We start from the raw sequence: 12,719 nt of genomic DNA, 5'->3' as shown, positions 1-12,719 counted from the left end.
CCCTGTTTCCCTTTCACTTGGTTTGAGTTTCTCCTCCCGCACACCACTTTAAAAGTGTCTGCTGGCCTCCTGTCTTTGCTGCAGAGCAAAATGAAGAAGTGACTGCAGAGTGCACAGCAGGGACAACAGTACCATCTGAGACAGAACAGGGCCTAGAGCTGGCTAAAAACCAAGCACAAGCCTAGTGGGCACTCTAAGCTGTGTTATTAGCTCCAGGTTGCATGTCTTCACAACTGTTGTGACAGCCAAGGTAGCTTAAAATCAAGCAGTGCACCTCTCTGCTGCAATCATATGGTTTGGCATTGCTAAGCAGACGTACCCTGAACTGAGGGACGAAGGGAGACACCTGACTCCAAGGATTACAACTTGCAGAGAGAATGCCCGGGGATGTTTTCCAAATGATATATAGCTATGAATTTAAGAAAGAGTTGAAATTCTACATGGCACTGGTTACAAATACATTCGCTATGAAGAAACCGATCCTGCTAGAACAAGTCAATTTTTGTCAATATGTAATTTTTTTTTTCCTTTTTCTTTTTTAAAGCTGTTCCATGCAACAGTTCACTAGAGATCTATGGAAAAAGAAATATATCTATTTTTCTGTTAGAAGAAATTGCATTTAAATGCAATAGAAGAGTTGCGTTAATATTATGCAGAAAAGATAGTTCATGCTCTGCACAACAGGCCATTGCACAATGCTTCATACTTTCAGCAATGCCAGATACAAGTAGAAAATAGAAGTCATAAGCAGGTACAGCATAAAAACCCTACGGCCTTGCCTGCAAAAAAATTTGCTCATTAAAGCTGTGTCTCATGCTGTGAGCAAGACAGACGACAGTCCACAGCTCAGTTACTAGAAGTTTGCAAGCATTAAAGCAGACACAGGGATATCTAAGAACACACAGTTTATCTGCACATATGAAAACATTCATTCTTCATTGTTTCTTTACATGGTCACAGCTGGAACATGAATGCAACTTCATTCAAACAGTAGGAATAAGCTCTGCCTTAAACACAAGTTGTATGTAAATGGCTCTGATCAGAATCAGTGATATAAGTGAGATACAATTGTGCATAAGTATATAAGATGCTATTGCAAACTCAATTTCATACTTCTTTTGGCTAGTACTTCAAAAACAAGTGGGTTAATAACAGTATTTTTCTTAGCAACAATTCTGTCATAGTATGCTTTTATTCAGGCACTAACCCTGTAGTCTTCCTTCTGCCAATCAGTCACTGAGGATATCAGACTTCATTAAGAAATTCAAGATGATACAAAGGATTTTTTTGGTTCAGTTTATTACTAAGAATGTGGAGGTCCCACCAGCCAGCATGAGCACATGCACTCTAGCTATGCACAAAGTCCCAAATTAACAGCTCTAATTTTGACCTTCTTCCATGGCATGGAAATTTGCTTCTTCTCATATTAAAAGAATATTAAAAAAAAAATACATAGGCATCTCAAGCTTTCTTCTGCAACAAACAATCTTACTTTTAAGACCAAATGCTGTGTCCATTTAAAGTCAACAACTTTCTAGTTGAAAATGACTTTACTGAATGCAACCAAATTTTAATGCTGAGAACTGAAATTAAATCAATGGGAAACTACTCAAAAGCCCAGGGCACAAAATGAACTATAAGCAATATCTGATATCCAATGTATTACATTAATTTTTTTTTTAAATAATGTAGTTATTTGCAGTGATATTACAAAATAGACCCAACACAACACAAAGAAAACTGGAGCACTAGTCCCTTGGTGTATCCCTAGATTTGCATAGGCAAAGCTTGAAATGCTTTCTGAAGTAAAATGAAAGGATGAATTATTGTCTACTTACAGGAGTATTGGACTGTTCAGTTAACTTCTGCTCCCACATCTTCAGACGTCGCTCCCGTTCCTTTAGTTCCTGCTCTTTAAAGCTCAGATCACGCTCCAGTTTCTTTAGTCTTTCTAAGGTTGCCTCAATTTCACATCTGCACGGAGACAATTTGTTACATCTTGTCTTTTCTTGACAGATATAAATTGTTCATAATTCCCACTTGAATGTTAATTAAATGTGAAAGGCTGAAAAGTACAATACTAACTCAAGCAGTTCATTTAATTACCAAATGCAAAGCCTTTCAGAGCTTTAAGAACAACTGGCAATGTTTATACTTCAGAATAACCATAATACCTCCAACTGAAGAAAAACAGAATTTTAAAAAGAGTAGGAATGCCATGTTATAATAACATTCTAAAAACGAAAATGCCATTTTTCCAGGACATATATTATCCATAAAGCACTATACTAAGTAAAGATAATGGGACAATCATTAGCAATACAATGTGACTAGTCTGGAGAAGCCCATTTGCTTAGTTTTATAAAATGGCCATAAATTTTACTTGATTCAAGATTCTAGTATTTTCACTGCTAACCTTCCTGTTTCTCTAGGTCAAGATAAGAGCATGTAAATATGAGCAAGAACATAACGCATATGATCCAGCCCTCCAAATGGTCACCTACTTCTCAAGTTAGGAATAGTTAATTAAAGGATTTGGTTTACATTTTTTTTCTGCTTTTTACCACACAAGCAAAGGTGAGACAAACAAGAAAGACAGGAAGCAAAGGTTGTATTCAAAGGAACTTAGAAATGGTCTCTGTTGGGTTGCATTGCATGTACTTCATCCCTTAAACAAGTGGTTTCCTTTGACATGCTTTCTAATAGTATCTTTTAAGTGTGTTCATGAACTGGTCTGCTTCTGGAAAAGAATTTAACAAGCACTGCAAAGGCATGGGTGAGTATTAGAACACAGAGAAAAGTAATTTCATCAGTAAATGCAGCTACATTTTTTTGCTTGTAAGATAACCAAAGGAAAAAAAATTCCATCAGATGCTTCATTTATATTGAAGTTATTTAGCAAACAGTTACTTCAGTTACTTCTCATTCACAATGTAAGAACAGTCCATCACAGTGTTCTGGTTTTGCTCATAAAAAAAGAGAGCAAGCTTCCAATGAGACCCATCCTGAAGAGAGCTCTTAAGATAGCTAGGAAGAATTGGCAATGCCAAACACTTCACTCAAACTTTCACAATATTTTCTTCTGTTAACATACTGCAGAAAATCTGTTCCTTCTGATATTTACAATGAGAAAATAGAAGGTCTACCACAACGGTAGCTGTCATTTCTGTTTGGTAAAAAATAAAGTGCTTTTTTTCTCTGTCTTAATACAGACTGATTTAGCTATTCTCATCTATCACACTAAAGGAGTTCAGGCTCTTAATGTGGGAAAGTACATACCAAAAGAGCCTACTTAAGTAAATGAGAGAATTTAAATATCCTAAATTCTGTACATGCTCTACTATATTAAGAAATCTCTGACAGAGAGCAGTGCTCACAGAAGTCCAATGAAAAGACATGGAGTGTGAATAAGTAGCAAACTACTGCAAACTCTACCACCACGCTTAATTCCACTGCAAAAATCAGCCACCTGGGGCAAGGGCATTTATCCCACTTAAACCATGCTGAGTGAGCTGCTCAGTGCAGTGGTCAGAACAAACGTCCCTCACAATTATTATGCTTCAGATTTCAAGAAAAATTCTATCTCTTTTTTAGGCATGTAAAGGTCAGGGCTCATCTCTGTGATGGATGGAAAGTCATCGTATATCCTAATAAACAGCAAATTCAACATTTGTTTTAAAACGCCTGGAAAATACTGAAAGCAATGCTCCAGACAGATCTTCTGATACATACATTAGGCAGAATTCCTGACTAAATCTTGTGATTCTCTAAATTGAAAAGCACTGCACAGAAGGTCAGAAAGCAACTCTTTTCCCAGCATTCGTTTCCTTGTCACAAACCCTTCCTGGTCAGAGCAACATGTATGCCTCAATCTACTACAGCAACTACAGAGCAATTACAGGATTGCTGCACACTACTTTTCTTAGGTCTCAACATCACTGCAACATACGTGCAACTCTGTAATTTTTTAAATACGTAAATTAAGGCTCTCTTTTAGATAACATTCTGCACTAGCAATGTCTTGGTAACAATAGCTTTCTATATGTCAAAAGTCTATTTTGTGCTGCAATTATCTCTCTTCATTAACTAGAAACTTCTCTTACAATAAAAGGTCAGTCTGCAAAAACAGTTGCATTCCAGAAAATAATTCCGCTGTATAATAAAACTGTGTAATTAAAAGAGAAAGCTACCGTACATTGCCCAGTTAATGAGTCTTCCTTCATAAATGAAGCAGCTTGAAACATTATGCATTGCAGGGAGCGTATATTTGTTTGCTTCTACAGTTTCAGCTTGCTTGCTTTCTAGAATAATCTCATTCTGTGACACTGAAGAATGTGTATACTGTTACTAGAGATTATAACGATAAACAGCCACAGATTAAAAACAATGAGTGGTATTTGTTTGTATGCCTTGAATTGTTAGTGGTACACTAACATAAGTATCACTAATAGACTGCTTTTAATCATTTGAACAGTTGCTTGTAGGGAAAGGATGCAAGTTCAAGAAATGCAGTTAGTACACGTGGCTAAACGCAGACAAATGCGATTTCTCAATGAATTGGAACACCATTACTTCAACACCAATTTTTTTCTACCATAATAAAAGTGACTTGGGAAAGAGCTCCAAAGATATGAAAGAACATGAATGTAAACAGAAGGCAGATCTGTGCAACTTAGTCATAGGACAGTGTGTCAATGCTGCCTTATAAAAATGTGAGGCATAGAACAGTAAGGAAATAAAATAAGGACATTATAGAACAGGGAGATTGAATCATTATTAATATAAACGTGAATACCATTACATTTTGCCAGTAAGACCACATTAAAGAAATGATAAATTACATTTTGACCTTTCACCTGCACAGTTGTGTATGGACTCAGCACATTCTGCTCTCATGCCAGCTGGTCAAAGAACACATTATGGAGTTGGGAAACAACGCGACCCAACTTGTCCCAGCTTTGATTTACTTTGGTAAGTGCAGCATCATCATGAAAGTGCAGTATCTGTATTACTAATTTGCAGGTTAAGCATAACCTTCACTTTTCCCTCCATCATTCTCCAGTGCTCTGACAGCCAGGCTTTATTAAAAATTCCTATTTCTTGGTAACATATCCAATTCTTTCCCCATTGTTATTTCTTTGCAAATGATGATGGGATAGTAAATAAATAAATAAATAAAGCCACGAGTAAAAGGTAAGATTTTTCAATGCAGAAGATAAAGCACATTAAATTTTTGCACAGCTCTTCTCAGAAATGGTCTTAGTCTGTTTTGGTTTACCCCTTGGGATCACTTTATGCATACAAGCCTTTAATCTGTTTTAACTTGTTTTTTGTTTTTTGTTGTTTTTTTTTTTGCATACTTCCTATTAATTTGTTTTAACCTTCCTGTGTGTCTCCATGCAGACATGACTTCCACCTCAATTACTAGAACTCACGTACAAAAGAACCACTCTTATCCCAGTGTCTGAACAAGTCCTCATGCAATTTGTGCACTTCTTGCAGTTGTGTTTTCATTTTAGCTTAATTCAGAAGTCATCTTTGCTTTCAGGCAAGTCATGCCCAATCCCAAATTCATCTTTTCTCTCTCACATCTCCTTGTCTCCACGTTGGTTGTTCTTCCAGAAACAAAATTTGCCAACTTTACCATTAACGCAACTCTCCATGGTTAAGAAATGTTGGCATGACTTCACAGAAGAAAGATTTTTGTTCCTACATTGCTTTCCTTTTAGACCTTGTCAACCATTCCTTATACAGCAGCTTAGGTGCATCAAAATAACTTTTTTGCTGAAAACTTGAATATTTGATCACACTCCAAAAAACGAATCGACTCCATAAAGTTTACTGACAACTACAGCATCTTTTACTGCTGTCTTGGTAAGAACTAAATAAATACTTGTTTCTGCTAACGGATTTTGAGTACTTGCTCATCATTAAAATGAGGTTTCATTTCCACAAACCCATTCTGGCAAATTTCGTTTTACTGGCTGCTTCTGCGAGATCATGAGCTTCCTTAGTTTAGGCAGCAAGCCTTGAAATACAGAAGTGAGGGGAAGACAGTGACATTCCGCAAAAGCCGTGGCACGGGCGGAGCCATTCAGCACCACACCGGGGCCAGCGCAAGCGCGAGCAAACAGCGAGGCGGCGGGCCGGGCCGGCGGGCCGGGTCCGGGGCGGCAGCGGGCACAGGGCGGGCGGCCGCCAGCAGGTGTCGCACTGCCGTCGCCGGTGCTGGCGGTGCGGGGGCCGCGGCAGCGCGCTGCTGAGTCAGGGCAGGAGCCGTCCCGGCTATTTATACCGCTGCCATGTGACCGGGGAAGCGTCCCGGCTCCCAGTCACTTTTTCCACTTCTTCCAATTAAAAGCACAAGTCTCGGTTTTACTGGGAAGTCCGCGAAGGGGATACGGGATTCGGGTTTTGCTGCAAGGCCCGTTTCCCTGCTCCTGTCCCCGTGCTCTGCGGGCTCCTGCCGCAGCACGGTGCTGGTGGGGCACCTTTAATAGCTCTGCTCCCTGCTCAGCTGGAGGGGGGCCAAGCTGCTTAATATAGACCGAGTGCAATCGGCTGGTAAAAGTCTTCTGCCTGTGCAGATCTGTTTTCAATTTGCTTTTCCAAACACAGGATGTACTGTGAGGCTGCAGGCTTTCCAACTGACAAATGTGCTCTGGGGACATTTTTTGAAGTTTTGGCACACGGGTAAAACAGGCTGGCACTTTTACTGTAAAAATGGGGCTTGTACTGCTATTTTCTCAAATCTCATCTCCATTTATAATCACGCTTGACTAGAAATTATGATCGGCAATAGATAAAATTCCGTATCTGCAAACGCACTTTGCAAAAGCAGGGCTGGCCTGGATACAGGGCTACAACTATGACAAAACACAAGTGAAGACGAATAAAGGCTTAACTTGAAAAATTATCCCTTTATGTCCTTTTTTTTTTTTCTAAAATAAACACATACTGTCTATATGCTTCCTGTTAAACCTGCATCAAACAGTACATACACCTGAGTTGTTTGGCCCTCACTGAAAACATGTTGCTGGTTTTAAGGTGTGAATCACAAAACCATAAATAACGTTATACCAAAACCAATGCAATAATAAACATAGTGTACAGCTAAGTGTATTGGCTCTTAATACAAGTTTCACAACATTCTGAGCATTCCTGAAAAACAACAAGGTAAATCGTGTTCTAAAAATAGAAATTTTTCTGTCAATACCTCATCAGTGCCTGATGTCCATCTGAAAACAGTATGGACTTCTGCCACTAAGAAGGAAAACCGTGTCATTTCGTCCTGGGAGGCAGGAAGCTTACCTCCACTCTGCCTTGTTATGCAGGAATGAATTGCACTGGTCTGGAAGGTTGCTGTCATTTGACATGGATTCCAGAATTGAAATTATCTGCTTGAAAGATGGCCTTTTCTGAGGAAAAAAAATAAAAAATAAGAATCAGCATTTGCATTCATATATGACTATTACTATGCAATGTCATTCGTTCAGCTGAAAGTGATGGACTAGAAGCAACTGAAATTGGGATACTACTTTTGGACAGAACATCTACATCAGGAGTGTAAAGTTTTAATTTTTTTTTTGTATGCCTTTTTTTTTTTATTTGTTCAACTGAAGAAATGTTAAATTTGGAAAGAGTCACACAAGCCAGTAAGACTCCATCCTTTGCTTATTCTCCTGTATCTACTTAAATAACCATTTACTACTTCCTGGGATAGCAATAAAAACATTAAACAACATTAGTAATAATAATAACTATAAAGATTCTCTATTCTATAAATGAAGTTTGCCTCAAGCTAAGAAGGAAAATAGCACCTCAGAGAGAAGGCTGGACCAATCAGCAACTGGTCATTAGACGGATGGCTTTTACAGGAACTAACATAAACTCTTTAATGCAGGAAGATGCTATTAGCTGCCCATCACAAACGGTTGCCTGACTGCAGAGCTTGGTTCTTGCAGAAAAGGACACTTTCCAGAAAACCCTCTACTTGGTTAGCTAATGGGTAGCCTGGGCAGCTGCAGAGATCTGGGCTAAATGATGCTGCCTTCCCTTTGCCAGCAGGGCTCACAGGAACAGTACTGCCCTGGACTCATTTGTTCAAGTTTCTGTCCCCAGCTCTGTGCCCAGCAGCCACTGTGCTGACAGCACAAGCACACTCGCCACTTACGGAGAGCAGTCACAGCTTCTCTGCGTTTTATGCTTCCCTTATAGTCCCGAAATGAAGCTATGAAGTGGGAGAGTAACTGAAAAAGCCAGAGTAAAACGTGTTTCTTGAAAGAACGCTGACTCTGTTAGTCTGTTTGACAGACTCCAGACAAAGTTGAGACAAAAGGTTGAAACAAAATGTAGATATATAATAAGGGAATGATGCGCATTCTCTCTGTATCTCGCCTCTAATTATACCATTCCTGCTAAAATTACAGATGCCGCAATTAAAACGTGCATTTTAATTTGGGAGCACAAAAACAATTAGGAACAATGCTGAGGTGTCTCTCCCAGGAAGATCCAAGTGATTTCCACATTATAAAAGAAGACAATTTCTTTATTTTAAATGTCAAACAGCATGAAAAAGTGTCAAATGCATAACAAAAAAAAAGACAAGCTATCTTATATTGTAATGCTGCAGTGACTGGAGGCTTTGTCTGTTGCTTTTTGGTCCATTTCCATGAATTTGGGCAAATGGGCAGTGGAGTGAGCTATGCAGGTTTCTTTGTGGCACCTGCCCCAACCACTTGTGCCTGTACAGTCTGGCCTCCAGCCCACCACCCAACAAGCCTTTCAGCAGCACAGTGTGCATTTGTTAATGTGCTCCCAGTGTAGAAGCCCAGTGGGGACCCTTGCCCTCAGAGATGGGCTCACAGAGGGGCGGGGAAAGCAACAGCCCCCCTGCATGCACGATGCTTCTGGAACCAAGAACACCAAATGAACATCATCAGCACTGCCATCAGGCCTGCCTAGAAAAATTGGAGTTAAGAACAGCAATGGCAAGAGATCAGGGCTTTTAGCAAGGGAGGCTGAAGCACCAATAGATTGATTGAGAGTAGCAACAACACACACTCTGTTGGACCTACACAGAGCGGACCAAGCTGGTATGCAGCAAATCTTTACAGGCTGAAAACAAGCTGTTCTGTTTCATGACTGCAGCTAGAATAACTGTACAGACACAGTACTGACAAAGCTTCTCTGGCTGTGCAGTTTCTGTGAACAGCTGTCAGCTATTCTGCCAGCTTTACAGATGCCAGACTTACAGGTAATAGCTTTTTCTGGAGATGCAGAAAACAGCAAGACACAGACCTACATTGGTATTTGTTTTTGTCAGTTTCTTTCCCCAGAGGCAATGAAGACTTTATATTTAACACGTGCACTCTAGGTGTAGACTGATAACCTGGATAAGACTGGCAAGAGGTGATTGCTGAAGCTGGGAATACAAGCTGAGGAGCTTTATTTTTATTTAAAAAAAAAAAAAAAAAAAAAAAAAAAAAGTCTTATTTCCAGTGGACAGCTGCTTGGTACTTCCCAGGAAGCCAGGCATCATAAATGGATCCTTGTAAGAGACTCAAAATGTCAAGGCATGAGTCACCTTTGAAAATTGTTTCCCTTCGTATCTGTATGTATCATGCAAAAAATCTTTAAAATATATCTGCTTCTCCAGAAATAGTTCTGGCTAATGCTTTCACTGTTTCCTTCCACTTAGTATTTCTCACTAGACGCATCTGCCTAAAACCAGGATATTTAAACCATATGCCTTTCCTTTATTGCTGCTTCTCTGTTCTCAAATTTCTGAGTTCCATCAAAACATACAATAATTTGTAATCATCTCTGAAGTTAAAGTGGGGATAAACAAAGGGAACAGAGGAAATTACAAATATGCACTCACCTGTGCTTCCAAAGAGGTGCCCCCAGAAAATGAAAGCATTAGTGATGAGCAACATCTGTACAATTTTCTAGTACCCACGCAAAGGTTGCTTATTTCATAGGGATTTTACATTTGGTAGTAGTTATTTAAGACACTCCATTACCACAGAAATTATTAAATAATTACTGATTTAAAGTAATTAGTAATTAGCATTTTAGTAAAATACTTTGAACCCACCAGGGACTGTTTCACCTGCACAGCTTAAACTGCATGAAGACTTTGAATATACATCACCTGGAGCAGCACACTATGGTCATTTTTCTCCAAGAACAAACAAATTTTTAGAAATTCAAAGCAAGTGAATAGCCATATTCATGCCCACGAGGAGGTTACAGTGTGAGCAGTGTCTGACACTGCAGCTGTTTGCAGCACCTAAGTGTACTCCTTAGCCCCACAGTAAAAGCACATCCCTCTTTTCTCAGGGCTAAGTCACTAAAATGCCTCAGGCTTTCTGCGAGCTGAAATTACGCATATGAGCAATTGCTTTTGAGCAGCTGACACTCTCACTTGACCTTCAGTAACTTGTTCATACATCTACCGCTGATTTTCTTAAGCTAATCCTGGCCAAAGGGGAAGCTGCACAGTGCGGCATTTTAGAGGAATGTGCTCCATCTTTTGGTTCAAGCAGGCCTCACAGTCTTTTATCAAGGCATTCTGATAGCTGTAAGTACTGATCCGTTCCCAACACGTGATCGAGTTTGTCAGTCACATGCCCAAAATGTGACCAGAGATTACTTCATTTCACTCATGTGAACAAGGCATTTATAACTGTTTAAAAAACAAGAAGCTGAATGAAAAAGAGCAGTAAAGAGCAGACTGTCAGAAAACTTCACCCAACCTTGTATTTGCTCTTTACATCTCTGATGCGTGTATCTGGGAACAACGATCCCAGAAATTCAGTTCAAACCCAGGTCAGGGTTTGATGCTCAGGCATTCCTTTTCCTATGTGCAGATCCCTCCCTTTCCTGCAAATACAGCAACAGACTTCCAGATTCTCATACATCTGGCTGGAGCAATCTAAAGAGCAAGTATGTGCTCTAGTATGTGCAGCAATGCACACTCTAAAAGATCCAAAAATTCTTCTGTGGCCTTTAATAGTGATGCTAATTGAGGAGTAGTTATTAATAAGACATGTAGTTACCAATGGGAAGGGCTCTTCAATAATTACTGACCTAGAACTTAAACAGCCCTATTACAGATTCAAAGATTGAAAACATTTTTCTCCCCTCGCCTTGTGGAGAGAAGAAAGAGGACTATCACTAAGGGAGTACCATTTAAATGGGCATTCACTTAGAAACCATATTGCTGATGATCTCAAGCTTCCAGATCAATTCTGCAGGAAGCAACTCCTTGCTTCAAAAATAAAATTTAACAACAACAAAAAAGGAAAAAGAAAGAAAAGGAAAAAGAAAGAAAAGGAAAAAGAAAGAAAAGGAAAAAGAAAGAAAAGGAAAAAGAAAGAAAAGGAAAGAGGAAAGAGAGGAAGGGAAATCTCCTTTCTCACACTGCTCTCCTGTGACTACTTTCCAGTGATAATCCATTCTGGCGTTAGATCACCTAAGTGCTATAATTCATTTTGGGATTAATCTTGGAGTCTCTGAAGTAGCAGTTCCCTTTCTTCAGAGTTCAAAATAACTAAGAGGTCTTTCTGGTGCATTTACTTGAGAAAAAGTGCAAAATTTCCTATCCTTAACTGTCCTTTCCTCTCCTAAGTACCCTCATAGGTAAAACAAAATATCTACTGACACTTGGTTTCAGAACTGGTATGCCCGCAGGTTCTTTCCAGCCAGTATGTAAATACAACAGGATGGTAGCAGGGCCAATTTAAGGAAGGTAATTGCCAGGATCTACAAAAGTATTTACTGAGCAAACATAGTCTTTCATATCTCTTTTGATTTATTCTTATAGAGGAAAGTTAAGCGGTATGCTACAGTACTTCTATTACTATTCTACTACTATTACAGTATAATTGTCATAAAGTTCGTAATTCAAAGTCCTAAAGGAAAAGACCAGAACATTTTAAAATGTTGATCTTGAATGTGTTTCTGCCATTCCTACCCATATTCTGTGGATTAATTTATTCTTTATACATTTCCAGCACAAGAAAGAAATCAGAACTGGACTTTGAAATAGTTATTTGAAACATATTATTCAAAAACATTCAAGAAAGATTAACTACTGAAATAAAAGCAAAATGATTTTTCACTTGATCAAAAATGGCAGCATTCTTGCTCTCTCCCTCTATTTACAATCTCTGTCTTCAGTAGTGAGGCAATTTAGAGTAACAACTTCTTGATTAAAGGGACAGAAACACATTTAAGTATAAATACGTAAATATATATACATTTTGAAAAGACATCCCCAGCTAATATTTTTGTGAAGCAAATATTTTTGATAGCTCAGACTTGTCCTCTGAAAACAGTTTAGCATACACAGAGAAATAAGAGGTGGAGGATATAAAATATAACAGAAATTAAATTACCTTTGAGTCAGCTTCCCAACATTGATGCATCAGTTCTGCAAAACTTCTGGGACAACTGCTTGGAATGGTTAATCTCTAAAGGAGAAAGAACGTAGGTAGCAGTTATTAGAAACATTTCCCTTTGAGGTGCTAATAATAGATTTCCTATAAGAGCAGAGCAATTAAAATAAGCGAGACACACTCTTCTTTCATTTAAACATAATACAAAACTGACGATTGACATAAAAAAGGGTAACACTAGTAAGACGTACTATTAATTAATAGATTTATAAAGAAGGAAAGGAACAAATAAACCAATGGAGTTGCTCAAGAAAA

General features: G+C 38.8%; 1 protein-coding gene across 3 annotated transcripts in view; it reads right to left on the bottom strand.

Moving 5' to 3' along the window:
- The window catches only part of MAP3K20 (mitogen-activated protein kinase kinase kinase 20), an 87,716-nt gene that overhangs the window by 30,768 nt on the left and 44,229 nt on the right, over positions 1–12,719 (bottom strand). For all 3 annotated transcript variants that reach the window (XM_048952481.1, XM_048952480.1, XM_048952482.1), the window contains 3 exons: positions 12,405–12,479; positions 7,312–7,418; positions 1,839–1,974 (listed from right to left, as the gene is read on the bottom strand). In XM_048952481.1, coding sequence (XP_048808438.1) covers positions 1,839–1,974; positions 7,312–7,418; positions 12,405–12,479 — 318 coding nt within the window. The remainder of the gene's footprint in view (positions 1–1,838; positions 1,975–7,311; positions 7,419–12,404; positions 12,480–12,719) is intronic.

This window comes from Lagopus muta, chromosome 8, assembly GCF_023343835.1.
Source record: "Lagopus muta isolate bLagMut1 chromosome 8, bLagMut1 primary, whole genome shotgun sequence".
NCBI classification, from domain to species: domain Eukaryota; kingdom Metazoa; phylum Chordata; class Aves; order Galliformes; family Phasianidae; genus Lagopus; species Lagopus muta.
The sequence above is the reverse complement of the archived record's forward strand: the minus strand, read 5'-3'. Positions and strand labels throughout refer to the sequence as shown.